Genomic DNA, 27,122 nt, shown 5'->3' on the forward strand with positions numbered 1-27,122 from the left:
TTTCTAATTTCAAAAACTCAAATAACAGTTATGCTGAACAGGTAAGTATAACCTCTAAGTTCGGGGACCAAAATGATACCGAACAAACACAGCACATCAAACCATCAAAATGCAAAAAAAAAAAAAAAAAACACATGGAGAAAGAAATGGACAACAAAAGAGAATAGACTCGTAATGGAATGTTATCATAGAAGCGATCATGGAGGTTATTAGAAACGAATGAAAAAGAAATGGGACCTATCCAGTGACTACCATACGACAGAACAAAGATTTGCGGACCAAGGTTGGCTCTCTAAACTAGAACTAGTAGAAATTCAGCGAAAAATAAATGATGAAACTGAACAAGAAGCATCCCCCAACGGAAGTGCACGTAGAGCAACTCCACAAGTTGAAGTCTCACAAGTAAAAACACCAAAGGCAGATGACGAACAAAGAACGAAGTCTACAAACGTGGAAACCGAGGACAATGAAACAGAACTAACAGAGAATGAAGCAAATAAAATAAATAAAATAATACAACTGATGAACGAGGAAAAAACAAAACTCCCATCGTTAAGGAACCACGAGCAGAAGAAATTAAAAACAGAAACAGAGAAGGTTAACAAGCTCCTCCCACACATCCCAACAAATACAATCACAGACTTAAACAACCTCATTTACGTAGGGCCAAAATGGTAAGTATGAATCTCAAATCGGAAAAACAACCGGGGCTAAGCGGATCGACAAAACCTGGATGGGAAATAAGACTAGAAACTCAAGTACACAAACATAAAAAAGAAACCAAAATGATCAACAGGAAGAAAGTAATGTGGAGAAAACGGAATATTGGAGAGGCTAAACAAGAAACATGAAGAACTGGACAAAAAAATAAAAGCAAAAGAATCGAGATTGAGACGATATAGATATAAATCTGAACAATGCAAACAAAACAGAATATTTGAAACTAATGAAAGCCAATTCTACCAAAATGTGAACGGAGGAAAAACAAAACAAGAACAACCAAATCCGACAGAAACAAAACTCTACTGGAGTAAAATATGGGAAGAGCGACAAGATCACAGTAGAAATGCCGAATGGCTGAAAGGCATGAAAGAACAGTTACAACAAATCGAACAGTGGATGAAATCAGCAAGGAAACCCTAAAGAAAACCATAGGTGGTTTGGTGGCGGATGCCTTTTTCTCTTCCCTGCAGCCTCTCTCCCACAGAAGAGATGTTGTGATCATGTCTTTGTTTTATCGTTATTTCCATGGCAAGTGCTCGTCTGAGCTCCAATCTCTCGTCCCCCCACATCGCCAATCTTTCACGAGAAACACCCGTCTGGCTGAAACTACTGTCAATAATTTTCCCCACTCTTTATCTGTGCCTAAATCCAAACGTAGATTCTATGAGCAGAGCTTCTTTCTCAGAATTGCACGACTGTGGAACTCTCTTCTGTTTACCTGTTTCCCACCTGACTACACCTTGGATGTCTTCATGTCCAACATAAACAAATTCCTGACAAACCTCCCCCTTAAGTAGGACACTTTATCAAATCTCCAGTATTAATGATTACTACAATACTATCTCATTGATTACTGTACACGCAATAACCCTTATCCCTGAGTGGCCTCCGGGCCTTGATAATTTGTGAAATGTAAAAAAGAAGATCAAAAGATCCTAAAGGAGGTAAAAAGAATGAGAAAGAATTTAGCCATGGCATGGATCGACTATAAAAAAAGCGTACGATTGGACCCCCCAGGCATGAATAATAGAATGCCTAAAAATGTATAAGATACCAAGCGGAATCACAAACGTAATAATAAAAAATGCAATGAAAACATGGAGACTGGAATTGACAGCTGATGGACAACACATAACAGAAATTAATATACAAAGAGGCATCTTCCAAGGAGACTCACTATCACCAATACTGTTCATCATAGCCATGATGCCCTTGAAAAGTATCCTGAGAAAGTGCCAAGCCGGATACAAGTTCTCCAATACAGAGGAAAAATAAACCGCCTGATGTACATGGACGATCTGAAACTTTTTGCAAGGACCAAAAGGAGCTAGAGACACTAATTAACACTACCAGGATCTTTAGCCAAGATATCCAAATGGAATTTGGAATGGAAAAGTGTGCACAACTAGTTATAAGAAAGAGAAAACTGGAAACGACAGAAGACATGGAACTACTCAACCAAACACAAATTAGGGCCCTAGGGAACAAGACGACTATAAATACTTGGGAATTCTGGAAGCTGACACCATCAGAGCAACAGAAATGAAAGAGAAAATTTAAAAAGAATACCCCAGGAGAACAAGGAAACTCCTGGAAACGAAATTATATAGCAGAAACTTAATAAAAGGTATAAATACATGGATAGTACCACTAGTAAGATACTCTGGACAGTTTATAGGGTGGACAAAAGAAACCTGAGACAACTCAACCAGAAAATCAGGAAACTCATGACCATACATAATACACTACACCCAAAGGATGATATTGTCAGACTCTATGTGAAAAGGAAATACGGCGAGAGGTGACCGATCTGTATAGAATACTGTGTGAAGGACACAAAAAAGAACTAGAAAAATACATAATGCAAAACACTGAAGGGATAATTATGGCAGCGAGAGACACTAAAACCCCCTCCCAACAAAACAGAAAACAGAGAGACAAATGACAAAACGAGAAAAAAGAAATGGGAAGAGGAACAACTCCACGGAAGATTCATAAGAATGACAAAAGATGAGAATAACGAAAATACCTGGACATGGATGCGAAAAGGACATATAAACCGAGAGACTGATAATAACTACAGCACAAGATAACTCGATAAGAACCAAACATATCAAAGCAAGGATTGATAAAACACAAGAAAACAGCAAATGCAGACCATGTGGACAAAGAGACGAAACGATAAACCATATAGTAAGTGAATGCAGCAAACTGGCCCAAAAGAAATACAAAAACAGGCATGACTAAGTGGGGAGGGCGGTGCACTGGGAATTGTGCAAACGGCTGCATTTTGAGCGTACAGACAAATGGTACAAGCATAAACCCGCAACAGCACTCGAAAACGAGAACCACAACATCCAATGGGGCATGGACATACAGACGGACAAACCCATCCAAGCAAGAAGACCAGATGTCGTAATAATTAACAAGAAAGAAAAATCCTGTCAAATCGTAGACTTTGCTGTCCCAGCTGACCACAGGGTGAGTATGAAAGAAAAGGAGAAACGAAGCAAATACACAGAGCTAACCAGAGAGTTAAAAGGGATTTGGATGATGAAGAGAATCAAAATAGTACCGATAATAGTTGGAGCACTAGGAACAATTCCGAAAAACTTCAAAAAAAGAATGTCAGAAATTGGGATCAGAGGAATAACTGCAAAAATACGACTAACGGTAATGAAAACGGCTAAAATATTAAGGAAAACCCTTGAATGCGGAGAATAATACAAGACAATATAACGAATAAGCGTTACAGGGAATGAAGAACACCGAAGCTGCATATCTACAAGTTCTACGCCCCCAGCATGCATCCCCCCATTGTCTCATCACCGTTCCTCCCAATAAAAAGGTGATACCAAAGAGCTGAGAAGGGTCAAGAAGGATTGAAAGACCGAGGAGAGAGCGCTGGCCAGACCTCGGCTGGACAAGCGCAAAGAGAACTGGGATCTTTAGGAGACTTAGTGGCACTCAGATTCCAGTATAAACCAATAGCCACTGCCAGCTAGAAATCAATGGTAAGAGGCTGTTGCGATGATGCTAATTCATTTGCAAATGCTATCGAAGGAGGTGGAGAGAGCTGGATGTCTGGGGAGACTTGTCACTCAGCTTCCAGAGAACACCACAGGTTTCCAATCAGATCGTTTGTTTACTTGTGTGAAAGCTCCATTTGAGCCAATAATAAAAATACAACTCAAATTCCAGTATAAACCAATGGCCACTCTCAGCGAGAAATCAATGGTAAGCGGCTGCGATGACGCAAATTTATTTGCAAATGCTATCGAAGGAGGTGGAAAGAGCTGGACGTCTGAGGAGACTTGTTGTCACTCAGCTTCCAGAGAACACCACAGGTCTCCAATCAGATCGTTTGTCGACTTGTATTAAAGCTCCATTTGAGCCAATAATAATAATAATAATAATAATAATAATGATGATGATGATGATGATGATGATGATGATGATAATAATAATAATAATAATTCTGATTTCGTTTATGAACGTCTCGCTGGAATTGGATGGGGGTCATTTCCAGAGGATTTCCCTTAATCCGGCTTCAAACAACGAGCTTCAAAGATTAAGGGTTTTCCTTAGGATGTTGGTGGTACCTATAATTGCAGAGGTTTGAAGGCCGCCTAAAACATCGGGGATTTGTAGTTTTTTCAATTATCCTTCCAGACGACTTGATACTACTCCTATTGTACCAACTGCGACCGGAATTATTTGTGTTTTAACCCCGTGTATACGCCTTATCTCCAAGGCCAATGGAGCATAATTGCTCCACTTCTCATTCTCCTTCTCTCTCACATTCCTGTCCCAGAGTACCGAAAAGTCTACAATCTGCCAGTTTTTTTGAGACCTTGTCAATGACGACCAAATCCGGACGATTATGTTCTAATTGCTTGGTCGTTATGACACTTTTGTCCCACCATACCTCTACCTTGCCATCCTCACTTCATCAAACCATTTTCCAGCACACTTCACCCCGACCCTCTTGCACACCTCCCAATATATCCGGAGTCCCATGCGACCGTATCTTTTGTGGTACTCTCTCTGGGCCAATCCACTACATCCTGCTGCAAGGTGCGCAATTGACTCTAAGTTCTTACCACAAATCTGGCATTCTGCAGCAACTTTCTCTCCTAGAACCACTTTTTTGAACAATCGTGTTCCTAATGCCTGCTCTTTTGCTGCACAAACAAAAGCTTCAGTACTCTTAGCCAAATACCCAGCTCTAAGCCATTGCCATGATCTTTCATCAGCCACTTCTGCTATATCCTGGGAGAACCTTCCGTGCATTTTCTTCATAGCTAATTCCTCTGCCCTTTCTCTATCCATACGTTTAATATAATCAGCATTGGTCTCATATACCCCCACTTCATTGGACATAACCTTAAGCACCCACTCCTCACTTCTAACTACATGCTCCTGAAACGACATCTCGGTTGTAACACAATCTTTTACACTTTTCAATCCTCTCCCACCGTCTTTCCTCTTTTGATACAGCCTTGCTACGCTACTTCGAATGTGAAATATACCAAACATTGCTAAAACTTTTCTTGTTTTGATATCCATAGCATGCAAATCCTTGTCAGGCCAGTCTATCTCCAAACACTGACCGCCTATGCATTCACCGCTTTCATTAGGTGTCCTCTATACAGTTTCGACTTTGCAAGTAGTTTAACTCTTCTAAGATATTCCTTCCAGACTTTTTCCTTCATTACTCTGTTCATGATACCTACACCCTTCAACACTCCCAAATACTTATATCCTGTATCTTCGAATTCTTTCATGATTTCTCCATTTGGCTGCACTATTCCATTCGAATGAACCTTTACTCCTCTTTTCATCACAAACACCGCACATTTACTAATCCCAAACTCCATTCCAATGTCTTCTGAGTATGTCCCCACAAATTCTACAAGCCCTTTTCATTTCTATCGAATATTTTCAAATCATCCATAAACAGTAGATGGTTGAGGCGTCTGTCACCAGATCCAAAGTTTTTCTCTCTTCAAGAGGATGCCCAGTGGCATCATTATCATTACAAAATGAAGTGGCGATAACGAATCAATAATAATAATAATAATAATAATAATAATAATAATAATAATAATAATAATAATGATAATAATAATAACAATCGTTCAGGATTATCTGGCGTTGCCCCGACATGCTAATGTATTACTACATTTTTGCCGTATTAACAAGATTTTAAAATCCATTAAAATAAAAAAAAGGAGAAGCAATACTCCTTACTAATAATCGATCAAGACATATGTCTTCTCCTGAATTATATATCTACACACGTCATTACTAAACAAACCTTTATAATACACTGTCCGCTTCCCAGTCGAGCACTGAACAGATGTAAATTGTGCGTTACAACTGCATGTGGTCTTATCTATGGGAACTTAGTTCTCCACACGGGGACACAGAGACACAAACGGAGAACCTTAAGCTAAACACGATTATCGCCCTTCAACTCTGGTAACACCATGCCTTGCCACCAGGGGGCAATGCATCTGCGTTCACTTCTGTTTTGTATTATTAATTCTCTTTTTCGCTGGACCTCAGGACAATGCGGATGTGACGGAAACAACATCCCGCTCCGGGCGATAGCCAGGCCGCGTTCGAACTCTCCAAAAATATTGAGGCCTAAACGCAAGTAACGTTACTTGTTCATCTTTCGCTACAAACTCTTATAACCTTTAATCTGTTATAATACTGTAGATAAATTTACTTTTGTTTTTATGGTATAACGGCACCACGTGTCTTCATTACGCGACCTTTGCTTCTTTCACTTACCCAACAATATGAGAATGGGAGCGCCAATTACATTAACGGCACCCCTGTCCTCCACAAGATTGGTAGACGTGATTTCACAAGAATGGTGACCTATCAACGATGAACGACATTTTCCGTTCAAATATATTTTAAAACTTTGGGTTTGTATTACTATACACATAGATTCGAAAAAGTTGTCAAAAAAAAAAAACCCAACAAAAAACAAGTACACAACAAATAAATGTTATTGAAGGCAAGATAAGTTACTTTTCTCCCAAACTGGATAATTTTTTTATTAAGTGTAAAATATTTATTCAGCTCGAAAACACACAGTGCTTACCGATATATTTGAAAAATACAAATGGCGGCAGACTCTGTGTTGAATTCGTTAAGTTTAGGAAAATGAGTTAAAACTTAAAAACCAAACAAAATACTGGTAACAAACCTACGAATAGGTCAGCCTATGTCACGATAACATATATTGAGGGAGTTCCTAACAGTATTTTGTATAGCTTTTTAGTTTTAACTCATTTTCTCGGAACTTTGTTGTTTTTTCTTCTTTCTGTCTTTTGCCGCTCTTTGTCATAACCGAAGCAAAATCTGACCTGAAAGGACAATATTTTCTTTTGCATTCCTTCTTAAAAATCGATGTATTCAACTAAAGCCATCTATCGACAACCAGTTCTTGTTTACCTCAGTCAGGAAGCACTTCTACATGAAAAAGCATAACCGACGCATATTGTTGCGAGCACCACCAACGAACGAACGAACGTCATATTACAGCACAGACGTAACTCCAGTGACTTACGTCCGCCGCTACAACGAACGAAAATAATAACTTCTTTATTAGAACGAGAATCCTAACAACTTAAATAGCATTTTCAGCGTAATTTTGAACGACAGAAATTATTTGTGAATTTCGCTGTGGGATGACGAAGTCTCAAACATTCCATCACACACACGTTTTAGCAAAACAACCTCATCTCACCGAAGTTCACCAGCTAATAACGCACACTACGAACTTATCACTGGACGTTCATGATCCGACCAACTTACTGGTTACGCCGATCACCTGAACAACGTCAACACGCGCTTTCTACGGACGGAACTACTTCCTCGCACGGTGATCATGTGCATTAACACTCGCGATCAACGCGAACTACCTACAACCCACTGCGCCCCGCTTCATAGACTCTGCCGCAATAGAGTCTATGACTGCAATACTCGAACTCAAACTCGCAACGTCATCCTCTGACCGCTCTACAGTTACACAAGCCTTGAACTCTTTGCCTGATATCCTTTAACGTCGCAACTTTTCTACATCTTTACACTTAAAAATAAAATTCTCTTTCGTTCTGTACACAGCGGACACACATCTACATACGCATGTTTTTCTCCGTCTTTCTTTTCTGTTCTCAAGCTTCCAGCTAATTAGGAGGGGAGTATTATGGAATTTAAGTTCTCCACACGGGGACACAGAGACACAAACGGAGGACCTTAAGCTAAACACGATTATCGCCCTTCAACTTTGGTAACACCATGCCTTGCCACCAGGGGGCGATGCAGCTACGTTCACTTCTGTTTTGTATTATTAATTCTCTTTTTCGCTGGACCTCAGGACAATGCGGATGTGACGGAAACAACATCCCGCTCCGGGCGATAGCCAGGCCGCGTTCGAACTCTCCAAAAATATTGAGGCCTAAACGCAAGTAACGTTACTCATTCATCTTTCGCTACAAACTCTTATAACCTTTAATCTGTTATAATACTGTAAATAAATTTACTTTTGTTTTTATGGTATAACGGCACCACGTGTCTTCATTACGCAACCTTTGCTTCTTTCACCTACCCAACAGCATGAGGATGTTAATTGAATAACGAGAATAATTTATAAGTGCAGCGGGCGCGCATTTGTTGGACGTATACAAGCACAAGGGCGCGTATGATAAAGAACTATGCGTTCTCTTTGTTCCCATGTACATTTAGCGTTTGTTCATTTAATTTCATAGAACTTTCTTCTCGCCATTGAAATGTTACAGTTACTTAATTTCTATAAACACACATTGATCACCATTGAAGTAAACACTGGAAGATAATACATATATACATAATATATTACTTTATAATATTATATGCGTATGTACATGAAATCGTACGTAGATCATGATATTAAAATCATTTGATCACTTCAGACCTACTTAAATGCTTCATAAATGTTAATTTCAACTAAAATTCTCGCCGCAGCTCACGCCAGCCGAGAGGTATGTTCCTTGCTAATGGAGTCAGAGATGACTTCGTGGCCGGGTCCGAATTCCTCGATTGGCATAATCATGACCTCTTAGACCGATGATTCTCGAAATGATAAAACACTAGTGTCTTACAAATAAAAGTAATTATAACAATATATATATATATATATATATATATATATATATATATATATATATATATATATATTAGAGACGAACAATTATCAGTACAATCGGCCTTGATTTAAAAACATTACGTATACTTGTAAGTCCAAATCACAAAACACTTATTTTACGATGATATTCAGATAAATTAACTCCACACAAGAGACAACCTTTACAACATAGGTGTTATCAAGTTGCCTTCCATCTTAGATTTGTCGAAAAAAGCTAGGAACTTGAGTTCACCATTTCAAAATTAGAATTAGACAAAATTTCAATGAAATCTGTGCGAGCATAATTGTAAAATATTTCCAAGAAACCTTTATCTAAATAACCCCACAGAATCACTGCTATAAGCTGCTATAAATTATTGAATACTTAACTACGAAACCGCTGTGAAAATGTAATAAATAAAAAAAAGTTAACCCAGGAAGTAGGCAAACCATATATGAGTTCAACACATGTTTTACTGCGTTATTATTAGATTAGTTAAAATCTCTCACACAATTGTCAATGTCCCGGGTCTTCCCCTCAAAACAATAATCAAGATGTGAGATATCTCGTGTCTTCCCAGAAAAAGAAAAATATATCTATCTTAATTTATTTATTTATTGAAAATATTAACATTGTGTGTATTTTTTTTTATTGCATTTAAAGAATGAATAAAGTGTTTGAATATTATAAAGAGGTCTACGTATATTAACGTTTATTTAACCTGAAATTCAGAGTAACACGATTATTTGACTTCAAAATTCAAGTGTCTCTAATTTACTCTGAAATTTGTAATATTTATGATGACATAGCCGAGATTGTTCGCTTTAACCCTTACAATATCTAGATGAATGCGTTGTGATACTTGTCAACCGCCAATACCAGTTTTCCCGTGGCTTCTGCGTTGTCAATTAACTCCACACGTTTAGATCCATGTTTGGAAGGGAATCACAGGACACAAGAGGGTTTCTACAATAAAACAAAAATATATTTCAATGTTTCATAAGTTTAAAAAGTGAAACAATCTATTATAATAATCGTTTCTTATATCCCCTCATTGCTTCACTCACTCTGAAGATTGATTATGGCAAGAAAAAATGACGAAGTACATCGAATTAGTGGCGCTGTGGCTTAAATGAGGCAGCTTCCCATCCATCCATCCAGTGCGGCCGTAGCCGAGATTGAACTCACTACACGAGTTTGTAGTGTAATTCAGATCTTGTCGGTAGCTGAATACTTGATGCTTTGCCAGGGCTATCAAAGGTATTTTTATCGTGACGCGATCAGTAGACGGGGTGCCTACCACGGCTTAAGAGATGCCCATTTACCCTCGAGAGAAGGATAGACCGCGTCAATTTCTCAATCTGGTATTTTAACTCGCGGTAGGCAACTTTAGTGAGACCTTAAAGGTTGGAAGTGGCTCTAGAACGGAAGTCAACAAAACAACGAGGCCTTCTGTCTGATGGGCTGGGGAGACTTCAAACAGGAGTAACTTGTTCTGGTGTTACTCCTAATGGAGAGCGGGCACGCACAATGTAACTAACTGTCTATTTGTCTTTCTCTCCCTTTCACATCTACGAAAGTAACCTTATATTTTCTTTGGCTGTTACTTTCTTTATAATAAACCTTCCGTTATAAACATCGGCGTCCGAGTGTGTTTATCAGCAGAATTTTTTTTTTACATAGGCGTCACCACTTATCAAGGCCGATAGGCCACTCAAGGATAAGGATTAAAGAGTGTAGAGTAGTCAATAGGACAATATAGTAATCGATAGTAATGGAAGTTCAGTAAATTTGTTAACTTAAGTGGAACGGCTCATCAGAAACTTGTTCACGTTGGACTTGAAGACAACCATATTATAGACAGCTGGAAAGCAGGAAAACGGAAGACAATTCCACAGGCGTGCAGTTCTAAGAAAGAAGCTTTGTTCATGGAATCTATGTTTAGGTTTAGGCACAGACAAAGACTGGGGAAAATTATTGATAATATTTTCAGCTAGTCTAGTGTTTCTTGTGAAAGTTTGGCGAGGGGGCGACCATAGATTGAAGTTCAGTCGAACACTTTCCATGAAAATAACGATAAAGCAGAGACAAACTCACAACATCTCTTCTGTGAGATAGAGATTGCAGCGAAGAGAAAAGGACATCTCCCAACAGGCTACGAAATCTATTTTGAACCCTATCAAGGCAGGACAAGTCTTTTCTAGCAGCTCCTGCCCATATGTGGCAACAGTATTCCATCCTTGGACGTATCTGGCTCTTATATAGATAGAGAATTGCATCAGCAGTGAGATATCTACTGGATCGATAGAAGGATCCCACCATTTTTCCAGCGGCCTTGGCAACGGATTTGATGTACTTATTCCATTTAAGATCAGGAGTAAAGGTCAAGCCCAGAAGCCTGTCAAAACTTGAGGCCTCCCCAAGACGAGAGCCATTCATTTTAATTGATGCCAGATGGGGATCAGAACGTTGATGATGTAAAGATAGAAGCTTGGTTTTAGATGCATTAAAAGTAACCAGCCACTCCTTTCCCCATTGTACAACGTGATCAAGATCAGAGGAGAGAGAATTGGAGAGAACTTGGTCGTTTACTGTCTTAGATGTGCTACCATAAATGGTAGTGTCGTCAGCAAAAATGTTTACGAATGATGTAAGGATGTGATTTGGAAGATCATTAATGTAGATCAGGAAAAGAGTTGGGCCCAGGATGGACCCCTGATGGACTCCAGCATTTATACTGTGAGCTTCTGATTTTTGCCCATCAGCTACTACTCTTATGAACCTATCAGGAAGAAATGATTTAATAATTGAGAAGACATTTCCAGCTATGTCATAGCTGGAGATCTTGTGAAGTAAACCTTTATGCCATACCCTATCAAAGAATTGGGTTACAGACTGGTGTTAAAATAGTTTATACGCACATTGCTAAGTGAAAATACAAAAAAGAAAAACATTGCCATAGTTTCACGACTTCGACAACATATATACTTGATTGTATCAAAACTTCGGACATATACGATGACACTATAAATTTAAAATTACAAATATAAATATTACTTTTATATTAGAACCTATCTAGATTACAAAGAGTTATATACTAGACAAAGCAATTAAAAAAAAACAAGAAAAATTTATGATAAAAAGAAAAATTGAACCAATTATAATATTTATTGTTATTTCGACTTTTTCTTCTTTTTCCATCAGGAATCTACTGGAACACTAAGTTAGCAAGTCTTAGGTCATGTCCGAACCACATTAAAGCTCGTTGGCAGATTAATGACGATAATGGGGTCTCTGACTTCTTGATTAATAGTTCAATCGCTCATTTTCATCGTTAAAATCTTCCTAATGGACTTGGAATCAAATGCGTTTTAATTCATCTCTGATTTAAGATGCCAAATTTCACTTCATTGTATGGACAAAACGTCGCTGTTATAAAATCTTGATTTAGATGTGAGGGTGATTTATTTGTGTTTTCCGAGCTTGTAAAGCTGATTTGGTGCTGTTGTAGTCTTACCTATCATGCATTGCAACTCGCATTCTGTACTGCCTTCCTTATTCATAAAAAGTCCTAATTCAGATCTCGAAATAATGGTAACCATTTATGCCAGTTTATACGACATTGCTGTTTAGATATAAGACATATTAAACGCTTCTACACTCAGAAAAAGCACTCATAAATAAAAAAAGGAAACACTGGGAATTATTTTTGCTGTCATTGAATTTCGTAGTTTTAAATATTTAATATATGTCTAAATTGCTTAGTTTGAAGGGTAGATGTAAAGATCGATTGTGCAGTTTCGATTCGCCCCTCATATTGCTTAAAAATAAAATACAAAATACAAAGTATACATACATTAGTATAAAGAAATGTACAACAATATATATATATATATATATTACTTACTTTGGCCCTGGTACCAGAAATGCATTCCGCTGGATCTGGGAAATATCAGTATTTAGACAGATCAACTTCGAAAGGGTCATTTTTCGAATTTGGTCCAATTGCTCTGTGAAAAGAAAGATAATAGATTTTATTAATCATTTAATATTTTTTATTAAGTTTTGCAACGATAAGAAGTGGATCTCGAAGACACCAGTGGTCAGTGTGATGAGAACAGGATTTGGTCTGGTGTGATTGTTTTACTTTACGGCATATCACCGCTTTTTGGGTTATTTCATACCGAATCCAGTAATTTTGAAAAAGTCTTTTATACTTTAAATTCTTTATATATCTTCGAATATTTATTTCTGTTCTGTTGTTTTTAGAGGAAAATCATGGTTTGGTTTTGCCTTTTGCATTTTTTGCTTAGAAAAGTCGGTACCTTTAGACAGCCTGATCTGGTAGCAAAGGGATTGGATTTAAGGAGAGTTGTGTCAGATAATAGTGTTATACAGACGCCTTAAAAAATCTATCCTCATTACCAAGATAGACAACACTTATCACAGGAAAGATCTTAATGTAAATTTTACGAAAATAACCAAGTTGGGGATGATGTAGTTTTGCAGGGAAATAGTTCCCTGTTTCACAGATCTGAAATTCAACATTGTTGATGGAACGTTAAGCAGAGGGAAGAGAAAGGAAAGTAATTTGTCAGTCGTTGTAATAAGACAAAACCTTATAACCCCGATATTTTTTATTTGCATTTGATGCCAATAATTACTGAACAGAGAATTTACCTTGTTAAACAAAGCCTATTTCTTGAATTAATTATTATTTTCATCTTGGTTTTTATTTTCACAACGTTTCAATGTATTTAACTCCTCATCTGCGATGGAAAACGACACCAGAGAACAAATTAAACATAGAGCAATAGATGAGCATTACTCATGGAAGATTGTCAATAAAATATCAAGAACGTTTGCGAAATGTTCGTCAGCATAAAATATCTTGGTAGGTTTTCTCAATGGTCTGGGTCAGATTGTAGGTAAGGGAATCGTTAAGACAAAACCGTCCGTTATCATCAGTCTGAAACAGATGGAGACCAGGTATCAGGTTCGCTGGGACGCAGTCATGATGGTAAACCACTGTTGGAATCTGAAGAACGACCTCCCTGCCGCTGAGCATTCCAAGATTAAAAAAAAAATTTTTTAAACAGGAATCACCACTTATCAAGACCCGGAGGCTACTCTAGAATAAGGGTAAATGGGTATACATTAGTCAATGTGATTGTAGCGTAGTAAACATAAGTAGTAGGAATTTTGTGAATTGGATTACGAAAAATATTCGTTTAGCCAAAACCACTACCAATAATTTCCCACACTCTTTATCTGTGCCTAAACCTAAATGTAGATTTCATGAACAAAGCTACTTTCTTAGAACTTCACGTCTGTGGAACTCTTTCTCTATTGCCTGATTTCTAGCTGACTACAATCTGACTGTCTTCAAATCCAATGTAAACAAGTTCTTGATGAACCGTTCTCCTAAGTATCCCAATTTACAAAATTCCCACTACTTATGTTTACTACGCTATAATCACATTGACTAATGTGTACTCATTAACCCTTATCTTCGATTAGCCCTCGGGCCTTGATAAGTGGCGATTCTTATGTAAAAATAAAGTTCAGGCCCTGAAATTAGACCAATGGTGAAGCAACATGCAATTTACGTGTACATACCTTTATTAATGTCCACTATTTAGTTTGCAGTAATCGAGTTGTTGGCAAAACATTTTTTCTCTTAAAAACTATTTAGGATGATATGTGTTGACAAAAGTCAGCTGATAAAAATCGGTTAATATCAATATCTCCCTAATAAATTCCTCCTTCCCCCGCCACCACTTAACACCGTTGCGGGATCGTTCACAAGGGACAGTTACGAAGGAACACTGGTTTGGGTTTTCTTTACTTCGTGGTTGCTTAAAAAAGCTGGAATGGGATTTTAACGAATCGAGGGGGTATTTATGCCATTTTCTTTTTTTACTCTTTCGCTTTTCGCAGTGTTTTTTTTTGTTTTTATTTATCCGAACACGTCCATCATTTCTTTTGGTTTTTAAAGAAGTTTTACGTTTGCTCGCTGTTTTCTTTTGTTTTTGTTTTGCCGATTTTTTAAAAAGAAGTTTAACATCGTTATTATTTCGCTTATTCTTTACTTTACCCCGCCCCTTACCCACACACCTACAAACAATCAGGCAACGCCGGGTAAGCCACTAGTAGTAGAATAAATTGCGTTCTTACTTATTGAGAAGCCAACAGTCGGATTATCTCGTTCGTACCAGAAGCGATCACCTGTTTTGAACATTTGAAACTGACGAGCAATGATGCAGGCAAATGTTGGCCCAACAACGCCTTCTTGTATAGGATTCTCGGACATTCCTCCTGTGAATAGATCAATGTCATCTGGATGGCTGCAAGACAAAATGAAACAAAGTTAATCTATCTATCTATCTATCTATCTATCTATCTATCTATCTATCTATCTATCTATCTATTAGTGATGTATGATTCCAATATTTTTCCAAATTCCGTACCAAATCCCGATTCCGATTCTTTATAAAGATTTAACTATAAATTTTTTTACAACATAAATAAATATTTAACTATAAAATGGTTATTTTTTCCCTATTCCTGTAAAAACACATGTTAAATGTGATTCAATTTTCTCAAACGTAAAATCACTATTGTATGGTGGGGTGACCTATAGATTTAAGTTTTACTGGAAGTTTAAATCAGTAAATATTTATTATTATATTGTTATTTCCAGCAGTGGAAGATTCTTTTAAAACAAAATCAAATAAAATAAATAATTAAGGGAATCGTTTTTTAGCTCGGAAAGTAGGCACACATTTTTTCGATTCCGATAACGATTCCGATAACGATTCCGATAACGATTCCGATACTCCAAAAAGTTCCGATTTTTCTGATTCCGATTAATCGTGCCACTAATATATATATATATATATATATATATATATATATATATATATATATATATATATAAACCTGTTACGCACACCATTTGAAAAGGGAAAATTTTTTCCGAAATTAATAATGGAATACGTCGCATGAATACAAATAAGACATTTTACTATACAACTGAATAAATATATATATATATAAAAAAAATAATTAAAAAAAAATATATATGTACTTATTGATTTGTAAATCGCCACTTGTTCTCGTCTCCTCTTACCAACAGCGACTATAATTCATTCTTCGCATTGTGACAGCCTTCTAAATCTCTTTTACATATATATATATATATATATATATATATATATATATATATATATATATATATATATACATATACATATATATATTCGTCTATCTATCTATCTATTTATCTAGCTAGCTAGCTATATCTTTGTCAATATTAAAGCTTGCAAAACTCAGTCATGTTCTGTAAAGCTGAAAACAAAACAACAATTTTCTCTACCAAACAACCAAACCAAACCAAACACTGTGAATAAATATTTGAAGATATAAAGAACTTAAAAAACGTTTTTCTCAAAACTACTTAATTCCGCATTACATAACCAGAAAAACAGTTAGTATGTAATTTGAACATATCAACCGAAATAAACACCAGGAATAAATATTTACTATTTCCCATTATTTGTATATGTGAGTTCCAAGATAACTAGCTAAATAATTGTATATATATATATATATATATATATATATATATATATAAACAATAAGAGGGGGAAATTAAGTCACAGAACTATATATTAGTGGATACAGATTAGTTCATTTATTCAATAAGGGAATACAATCGATTAGTTGGGGGATAGAAGGGACTATTTATGCCAAGGCATTTCGAAGTCTAATGCTTCTCATCAGAAGAGTAGAGAAGATGATGGGTAACATAGTGGGGATGCGGCGTCTAGCTTTGGATTCATTAGGAACGAAATAGATCAAAACAAATTAAAATTATAGATGATGTTGAGGGTCGAATTCTAAATAAAGGAGAAGCGTATTATATATAGTGTAATGCAGAAAGGTGTATAGAGTCTTTATCATAGTCTTAAGTTTATGTAGTATTAAAGTTGGGGCTTAACTGGATGTGTGGTAGTTCTATTTTAACGGCGTGTAAGGTGTCTATCATATATATATATATATATATATATATATATATATATATATATATATATATATATACATAAACTACGCCTAGAGATTATATGTAAAAGAGGTATTGTCAAATATTTTATGTAAAATTTATAGATATGTGTTATCGAATGACATTATTTGTACTATTTTGTATAGCGAGTAAGCATGAAAGCAATTAACTCCTCATTTTAAATTTCAAATTGATATTTAGTATTTTTTCAGTAATTCTAGCAATTTGCACAGTTAAAAGATTATTTGCAAGGACTAGAATTTAGTATTACGACTCGTTAAAAGAAAAATGAATTAAACGAACTTTATAATCAAAGAAATTAGCAAAGGAACGTCTTCGTTTCAAATTTCTAAAGAATTTAAATAGGGATCCAGGAATTCAACCAAAGAAAACATTTTGGGGGCTGAAATCATGAATTTAACAAAGGGATAACTATCACATATCTGAAGAGAATTTATAAGAAACCCAAATGCGTCAAGTGTATTCATGTTTGAAGTCGCTGGGATTTCTTTGTTAACCATTGTAAGAAAGTAATAAGGAACGCAAGAGAGTTGTATGCTCAATCTGTTAAGTCCAAAGTAGCTGAGCAGCGGCTTGGTTCCCACCAGTTTTGGCAAATAGCAAACAGAATCCTGAACAGAAGCGTGTGCTCCATCCCAACTATTATCAATGAACCTGAGGTAATCTCGTCAGCATCAGACAAAGCCAAACTCTTTGTCAAGAACTTTGCAGCTAATTCTACCCTTTGCGACCAAGACCGCCAACCCCCAATATTTCCTCCTGTATCAGAAAACACGCTATGTGATATACGTATATCTGTACGTGATGTTGCCAAGCTAATCAAAAACCTTGATTCGAGTAAAGCAACTGGCCCTGATGGTATTCCAATTATAGTACTCAAAAGACTTCAACCTGAACTAGCGCCCATACTTACAAAACTGTTTAAACGTTGTCTTAAGGAGAATAGTTTCCCATCTCCCTGGAAAATCTCATCAGTATGCCCTGTATTTAAGAATTCAGGTGATCGCTCATCCCCCTCTCAGTACAGGCCAATAAGTCTCCTGTGCGTCATGAGTAAGTTGCTAGAATCTGTGTTAAATAGAGAAGTAATCAACCATCTCAATAAAAATAACCTTCTTAGTGACACTCAATATGGTTTCCGTTCTGCTAGATCTACAGCAGATGTGCTTACAGTTATATCGCATAGGATTAGCATAAGAGTAGTAGTTGAGGGGCAGAAATCAGAAGCTCACAGTATTAATGCCGGTGTCCCTCAGGGATCCATCCTGGGCCCAACTCTTTTCCTGATCTACATTAATGATCTTCCAAATCATATCCTTACATCATTTGTAGACATTTATGCTGACGACACTACCATTTATGGTAGCACATCTAAGACAGTAAACGACCAAGTTCTCTCCAATTCTCTCTCCTCTGATCTTGAGCACGTAGTACAATGGGGAAAGGAGTGGCTGGTTACTTTTAATGCATCTAAAACCAAGCTTCTCTCTTTACATCATCAACATTCTAATCCACATCTGACATCAATTGAAATGAATGGCTCTCGTCTTGGGGAGGCCTCAAGTTTTGACAGGCTTCTGGGCTTGACCTTTACTCCTGATCTTAAATGGAATAAGTACATCAAATCCGTTGCCAAGGCCGCTGGAAAAATGGTGGGATCCTTCTATCGATCCAGTAGATATGTCACTGCTGATGCAATTCTCTATCTATATAAGAGCCAGATACGTCCAAGGATGGAATACTGTTGCCACATATGGGCAGGAGCTGCTAGAAAAGACTTGTCCTGCCTTGATAGGGTTCAAAATAGATTTCGTGGCCTGTTGGGAGATGTCCTTTTCTCTTCGCTGCAATCTCTATCTCACAGAAGAGATGTTGCGAGTTTGTCTCTGCTTTATCGTTATTTTCATGGAAAGTGTTCGACTGAACTTCAATCTATGGTCGCCCCCTCGCCAAACTTTCACAAGAAACACTAGACTAGCTGAAAATATTATCAATAATTTTCCCCAGTCTTTGTCTGTGCCTAAACCTAAACATAGATTCCATGAACAAAGCTTCTTTCTTAGAACTGCACGCCTGTGGAATTGTCTTCCGTTTTCCTGCTTTCCGGCTGACTACAATATAGTTGTGTTCAAGTCTAAAGTAAATAAGTTCTTGATGGGCCGTTCCATATAGGTTATTAAATTTGCCAAATTTTCATTACTAATGATTACTATATTGACCAATTTCTACTGTACACTCTTTAACCCTTATCCTTGAGTGGCCTCTGGGCCTTGATAATGTGGTGATGCCTTTGTAAAAAAAAAAAAAGAAAAAAAAAGAAAAAAAAAGGCAAACAAGCTGTAAAGCATTCAGTGGTTTTGGGGACGTAAACATAAAATAAATAAACCTATTTTAATGGAAAAAAGCAAGGAAATAAGATTGCAGTTGTGTAATACATTTTAGAGGTTCTTTTTTTCTGTTAATTTATATTGCATTAAAAACCTTTTTTTTTTTTTAAATATTTCTTTTAAAGAAATTGACAAACTTGTTCCTAAATGTTTTCATATTCATATTCGTATTCATATTATTATTATTATTATTATTATTATTATTATTATTATTATTATTATTATTATTATTATTATTATTATTATTTATTTATTTATTTATTAATTTATTTAATTAATTAATTTTATTTTTTTACTCACACTCACCCCATAGCAGGGCATATAGCCACTTGTTAGTTTACGCTACATTTAAACTTCTGAATATCAATACGGTCGGGGAAGCAGGCAGCAGAAAGGGAATTCCAAAGTCTAGCTGTTCGAGGGAAGAAACTATTAGAGTAGAAAGTTGTCTGGCATTTTTAGGATCTCAACAGTGAAGGGGTGAGATTTTGTTGCGAAGTGGTTTTGTAGGAAATATTTACGTCGAAGTGGCACATATGCAACAAGTTCATCATAGAACACCCCATTAAAATATTTGTAAAACGGGCACAGAGGTGCAACATTGCGGCGATGGGGGAGGGATTGGAGCTTAATTGACAAAGTGGGATCCATTAGATTGAAAACTCTTTTTTGGATCCTATCCAAGAGGGAAAGACTACCGGTAGATGCACCATCCCAGGTGTGGCAACAATACTCCATAGATGGCTGAATGATGGTTTTGTAGAGGTACAGGATATTCTCAGGTGTGAGTAATCTTCTAGCACGATAGCGGGAACCCATCTTCTTTGCAGCAGCCTTCGCAATGTCCTTAATGTATTTGTTCCAGTTCATATTGCCAGTGAATATTAGGCCGAGGAGTTTGAATGAAGAATTCTCAAGTAGTGTGATATTTGTCATGGATATCGGTGGTTGGAGAGGCTTCTTGTAATTGTTAAAGAATAGCAGCTTAGTATTATTAGCATTAAATGTCACCGTAATTTATATCCCCATTCCACCACGGTCTGGAGTTTTTTTTTTTTACATTAGTTTTACAAGGTATAATAATATGAACGTATCAAAATAAATCATTGCAAATAAACTACTGAAAATCAAATTATTAGGTTGGTGCAAAAACGATATCGCTTTCTCATATATGTTAAATTCGTATATGATTTCTGAATTAATTCATTGATATATATAGTCATGTAGATTATTTTGAAGCGCGTTTTTTTGCTCTATCGAATCGTGTTATTCGTTACCATTCTTAATCTATTCATTTACTTTTTTGTAGGCTTTTCGACAGCATGGACAAAATTCAAAACCGCACGATTTTCTTGTTCCAGTTCAAACTAGGCCGAAAAACCGCCGAGACAACTCGTGATATTAGTGATGCGTTTGGCCCAGGCATCACTAACGAACGTGTGGCACAACCATGGTTCAAAAAATTTCGCAATAATGATGAGAGCTTCGAAGATGAAGACGGTTGTGGTCGGCCGGCTGCGGTTGATAACCAACATTTGAAAGCCTTAATTGTAGCCGATCCTTGCAAAACCACACGAGTAGTTGCTGTTAAACTCGAGGTCAATCGCTCAACAGTCGTTTGCCATTTAAAACAAATAGAGAAGTAAAAAAGTTCGATAAATGGATGCCGCATGAATTGAACGATAATAAAAAAAATCGTCGTTTTGAGGTGTCTTCTACGCTCCTTCTGCGCAACAAAAACAATCCATTTCTCCAGCAGATTGTGACAGTGGTTGGATGCTGGTGAAGTTTCACAACACTTCCCGAAATCGAAATTGAACCAAAAATGTCCTGGTGATTGTTTGGTGGTTTGCGGACTGTATTATCCATCACAGTTTCTTGAATCCGGTCGAAACAATTATGGCGGAAAAGTACTGCCAATTGACAAAATGCACCAGAAACTCCAACGTATGTGCCCGAGATTTGTCAATATAAACGGACCAATTCTCCTCCATGACAACGCTCGTCTGCATGTTGCTCAACTAACCCTGCAGAATCTGAACGAATTGGGTTACGAGACTGCCTCACCCGCCATATTCAACGGACCTCTCGCCCACTGATTATCACTTTTTCAAGCATCTCGACAACTTCCTCGCAAAAAATGCCTCAAAAACTGAGATGATGCGGAATCAGCCTTTAATGACTTTATCGCTTCCTGAACCCCGGATTTCTATGCTTATGGGATAAATAAACTTGTTTCTCGTTTGTAAAAATGTGTCAATTCTAATGGTTCTAATTTCGATCAATAAAGTTATTGTAATAAGTTAATAATATTGTGTAGAATCTAAACAACATCATAATAGTACTTTTAACATTAAAGATTTTTTTACATAGGAGTCACCATTTATCAAGGCCCAGAGGCCACTCGAGGTTAAAAGTTAAAGAGTGTACAATAGTCAATGAGATAATGTCGTAGTAATCTTTAGTAGTAGAAATTTGGTAAATTGGATGACTTAAGGGGAACGGCTCATCAAGGACTTGTTTACGTTGAACTTGTTGACGACCATATTGTAGTCAGCTGGAAAGCAGGCAAACGGAAGACAGTTCCACAGATGTGCAGTTCTAAGAAAGAAGCTTTGTTCATGGAATCTATGTTTAGGTTCAGGCAGAAATAAAGAGTGGAGGAAATTATTGATAATGTTTTCAGCTAGACGAGTGTTTCTCGTAAAAGTTTGACGAGGAGGGACCATAGATTGGAGCTCAGACGAGTACTTGCCATGAAAATAACGATTAAGCAGAGACAGGTTCGCAAAGTCCCTTCAGTTGTCAAAATTTCAGCTTTTCACACTTGTTATTTCTAACAAATATTAGGTTTTAAAATGTTGCCCCTTAGTTTTGGACGCTACTGTATATCACACAATACTCCAACAATTTATGTATCGATTTTAAATTAACCGTTTTGCATCGTTTATCAAATATAAACAGAAAGAAAGCTAAGAAGAAATTGAAGTAAAACTTACTCATAGACACTTTGGATTTGATTGGCTGATAAGATATTGTGATCTACAAGTCCACCGGATCCGATTCCAAAATTAGTAACCTTAGAAAGGCCACAAAACTTTCGCCAACTATTGTAAGGGGGCAATCCGTGGTCGCGTCCTCGCTGGATATTGAACGCCGCCAAATCAAAGCTGTGACCGGATGTGTCTTCGAAGAGATGATCTGTCAACTGAGTGCTGAGAAAACGGTCGCAATTCTGGGCTTTGTCTTTTAGCAGACCGCGAACGAACGCACCAACTGACTTCGTCTTGTCCTGAAAATATATTTATATTATGGTTTAAGTACTCGTCTACGTATGGAAACACATGTTACGTTGTATGTGTATATGAATATGTACCAAAACAACATACACGTTGAATAGTGGATTTTATATTTCATCTGTATATTCATGTACGTGTAAATGCGTGTATGTATATACGTTGTATCATTTAGTTAATCGTCTAGTGTGTATATTTTAACATTTATGCAACAGTTCTAACAGGAAACGATTGACGTGGACGTATCGAAACAGTTGTAGACAAACAGTTCTTTTTAACAGATGTAAATAACACAACACATACCTGAATTATTTATGAATATTTATTTTCATGATTTCGGCCGACATCTTCAAAGATTACAACCTCTTTACATCTTGGCTACCCGAGGAAACGAGGATCTATTTTCTATTTTCACATTCTTTAGTAGCGATATTATTATTATTGCCCGTCAATCACTTTTCCCGATCTAATTGTTTATTTTTCTAATCATAATAATTGATCCAGCGACCCGCTGTCGCTCGAATCAATCAAGCAATTATTATTGTTAATAATAATAATAATAATAATAATAATAATAATAATAATAATAATAATAATAATAATACCACTCAAATTCCAGTATAAACAAATGGCCACTACCAGCGAGAAATCAATGGTAAGCGGCTGTTGCGATGATGCAAATTCGTTTGCAAATGCTATCGAAGGAGGCGGAGAGAGCTGGACGTCTGGGGAGACTTGTTGTCGCTCAGCTTCCAGAGAACACCACAGGTTTCCAATCAGATCGTTTGTTGACTTGTGTGAAAGCTCCATGTGAGCCAATAATAATAATAATAATAATAATAATAATAATAATAATAATAATAATAATAACGTTTTAACCCTTGGCCCTGCCTGCCACAGTTAACACAGATACTACGCTATGATCACAGCCAAAGGATGTTACAGTATCGCCTCGTCTTATGATCAAAGGTTAAATGACATAGAAAATTAAGTACTGCTTGTGATAATTACTCATTAGTGAAAAGATACTCATGGGTTACTCATATTTACTCATGATTAAGAATTGTCCGAATTAGACGTGACAATGTTTTTATAAGGAGATATTTCCGTAAGCATTCAATCAGATTGTCAGACATGTGACAGTATAATTGTAATTGGTAATGTAACGTTTTCCGGTAACCAACACGTTGCATACTCAGTCTCAAAGGGGATCAAGAAAAGAATAGAAAATAAGTTCAACTCGTTTTTTGTTGTACATCGACATTCATTTTTCCATTCTCTCATTATCTCTGTGATGTCTCACACGTGATCGTTTTCTCGAACGTGCTCTTCAATGTCATCCACGCCTCTAACGTGATCATCTTCTCAAGCGTGCTATTTCTCTTTTTTTATAGTATTTCGTTACCAATGATGTCAGTTCGCATGCAGTTGCATATGCGTGTCCGCGCTCTGTTACAGTAATAGAACCCGAGAAAAGAAATTACTTGTTTAGTCTCGGTCTTTCCCTCTTTCCTGAACATTGAAGAGAGAAATGTAATTTGCACTTAAATTACTTCGCATGATAACCAATACTGTATTCGGATAGACGAGGAAACAAGAACTCTCCATCCATCAACAACCAAAACGTTTCGTCACTAAAAATGATCGATCCACGAAAAAAAAAAAAACCAACAAAAAACAAAAAACAAAAAACAAACTGTTATTTATATAAAAATATCTCGGTGTAAATCCAATCATTCTGGCGCTAACTAGTAGACACGAGATGTCATAGTTACAAGTCTTAGCTGTGTGAAGCAGGAAGGAAGAGCAGTTTAATCTCCCTCTCGTTCGTCCGAAATTAGAAATGTTATTTTCAGTAAAATGACTTCGCGCAACGATCACGATTCATAGACGATGAAACACCAAGTACGAAACATCTCCACACGACGAATAAATCAACCAATGAGAAAAAGAAGTCCCATCACGTGACCTGCGTAAGCATCAAAGTTATCAGCAACAAACAATACTTTATGTTTCAATGCGTATAATTGATGCATCCGTTCGGTCTTAAGAAACAATGGATACCCCCTCTAGGAGTAGCTGCGCGAGTACTTGTGAGGTAGGGTTGTGCACACCTCTCCTGAATCGGCACAGCGTGGGTCCAGTGGCAAGGAAACATGCTAGACGACTGAAAACAATGCCGAGATAAGCGGAGAGCATATACAGCATTCCTAAATCGTCACTAAATTTAGAATTTCTAAATGGTCACCCTTTTTAGTACTGACCAGGCTCAACGCTGCTTAACGTCAGTGATCTAACAGGAACCGCCGTGTCAACGTGATTATGCCGTATATAATGCGTATAGTGTTGAGCATTCCTAAACATTAACGGTCATTATGCAAGTAGCATTCAATATAACCGATTTTTCCCAAAAGATGTCGATGTACTTCTACATACAGCGCCAGGTATTTCCTAATGGTCACCCATCTGGTACTTACCAGGTCCAACGTGGCTTACCTTCGATGATCTAACGAGAACCGGTTAACCTGATTATGCCGTGCATCCGAGCTATGGAAGCTATGTAAACATCCCATAAATAAATTAGTCTTAATAGATATTTCTCTTGTAAAAATTGTGCTGTGGTTTTGCACACTGGTAATAATAAAGAAAACGCAATGGTTTAATAAACAAAAACATGTAGTAACAAAAGTATGTTATAAACGTATACGTCGTGACTGGGGGCATAGCTGTTAGTGTTGGAGAGAGTAAGGTTGACCTGGGACCACCGAAAAAATGTGTCACAATGATGTCATAATCTCTGGAAACCTCTGACCGATATTATTGAAAGGTTAATCATAATGTCTGGGTTGACCTGGATTAGGGACCACTGTAGAAATACGTCATAATGATGTCATAATGCCCGGTAAAAACTCTGACCGACATTATGAAGAAGTTAGTCAAAACAAAATCAACCTACTGATCTCTTTTGCGCAAACAATAAACAAAGGCTTGACAAAAAAGGTTATGAGGTCATTTGACGATATAAAACGACAGGCGACATAAAGAAGAGAGAGAGAGAGAGAGAGAGAGAGAGAGAGAGAGAGAGAGAGAGAGAGAGAGAGAGAGAGAGAGAGAGACGTTTGGCAGGCGACAAATTTTTGCAAGACACTTTCCTCTACCCTGACCTCACCGTGATGTCGGTTGAACGAAAACCCATTTGACGACTTGTAAAAAGTGCCATTTGTTTTAATTCCAAACGAAATTAAGTTTTCGTATGGTACGGCTAAAAATTGATAACGCAACTGACGTATAAATTTAATAAACACAAATTCAGTTACATATATATAACATCAAGAATCGCAGTATTTATATCTTTATCACCACAGGAAAATGTAACACAAGGTCGGAACGTGGGGAGAGTCAAGCAAAGGTGGAGCACTCTGGTCTATCAAAAATCTATGAGCAATCGGAGCGAATGGACAAATGAATGACGAGAACTGCTAACACAAGCATTTTAGTTCGTTGGAGCACATTCCATTCATAAACTTGACAAAACAATCACACGGATGGAACATTGCGGCTGGATCTTGGTGGAAAGTGAGGGGACCTATTAGATTAGAAATTGTGTAATAGGGTGAAACTAGCGACTGGTGCACCGACCCAGTGTAATGTTACACACATTTACACATGTGTTAACATGTAGGCACTCGTAACCCAACACATTGTAGCAGACTCTGTCACAAAGGAGACCAAGACAAAGAATAACTCTACTCACTTATTTCCATTGAAACAACGACATTTATTTTTGGTACTTTCCCGATTAAAACGTGATCTGGAAGATTGCACGCATGATCCTCATCCTACATTCTTGCTATTTCTCTGCACGTAATAGTTTCCACGGATGAACGATTTCTAATCAGCTGAGAAATAGCCTTTTCCGTCTCTCTAGCGCTGTCTCCCTGCTTGTATATATTCAAACTAAGCCTTACTATGTCGTTATTCAGCTCACATCTTTTACGATGTGACTTTTGAATCACGTTTTTCTACCTGTTATTTTAAACCCATTTTGTTTATTCACCGGATTCTCTCCTTGATTGTTTCTAAGTTAACCACATTATTTTCATTAAACATTCCTTCTGTCAACACATTCTCTCTGCATGCCTTTTTTTACATAACAGTTTACAAAACAATAATGATTTTCATTATTTAACATTTTACTTTTTAATAATAATAGTCGATTTAACACAGAGTCAGTGATTCCCTCTACTTTTGTTTGTAGCAGAGATCCCCTTCTCTAGATGTATTGCCTTCGCCGCGGTTGAGGACTATCATAGCTAGAAAGTAGGCAATCGGAACAGAGTTCCACAGGTGTGCAGTTCTAAGACAGAAGCTTTGTTCGTGGAATCTACATTTAGGTCTAGGCACAGACAAAGAGTGTGGGAAATTATTGATAGTGGTTTCGGCC

At 37.0% G+C, this 27,122-nt stretch overlaps 1 protein-coding gene across 1 annotated transcript in view; it reads right to left on the minus strand.

The window, feature by feature from the left end:
* The window catches only part of LOC145284094 (uncharacterized), a 149,581-nt gene that overhangs the window by 76,054 nt on the left and 46,405 nt on the right, over positions 1-27,122 (minus strand). Inside the window, exons 11-14 of the mRNA XM_080133159.1 lie at positions 22,382-22,674; positions 15,087-15,256; positions 12,817-12,919; positions 9,830-9,875 (exon numbers count right to left, since the gene is read on the minus strand). Of these exons, the coding sequence (XP_079989285.1) occupies positions 9,830-9,875; positions 12,817-12,919; positions 15,087-15,256; positions 22,382-22,674 (612 nt within the window). The remainder of the gene's footprint in view (positions 1-9,829; positions 9,876-12,816; positions 12,920-15,086; positions 15,257-22,381; positions 22,675-27,122) is intronic.

This window comes from Euprymna scolopes, chromosome 8 (assembly GCF_053919585.1).
Source record: "Euprymna scolopes isolate OS-2025 chromosome 8, ASM5391958v1, whole genome shotgun sequence".
Taxonomy (NCBI): domain Eukaryota; kingdom Metazoa; phylum Mollusca; class Cephalopoda; order Sepiida; family Sepiolidae; genus Euprymna; species Euprymna scolopes.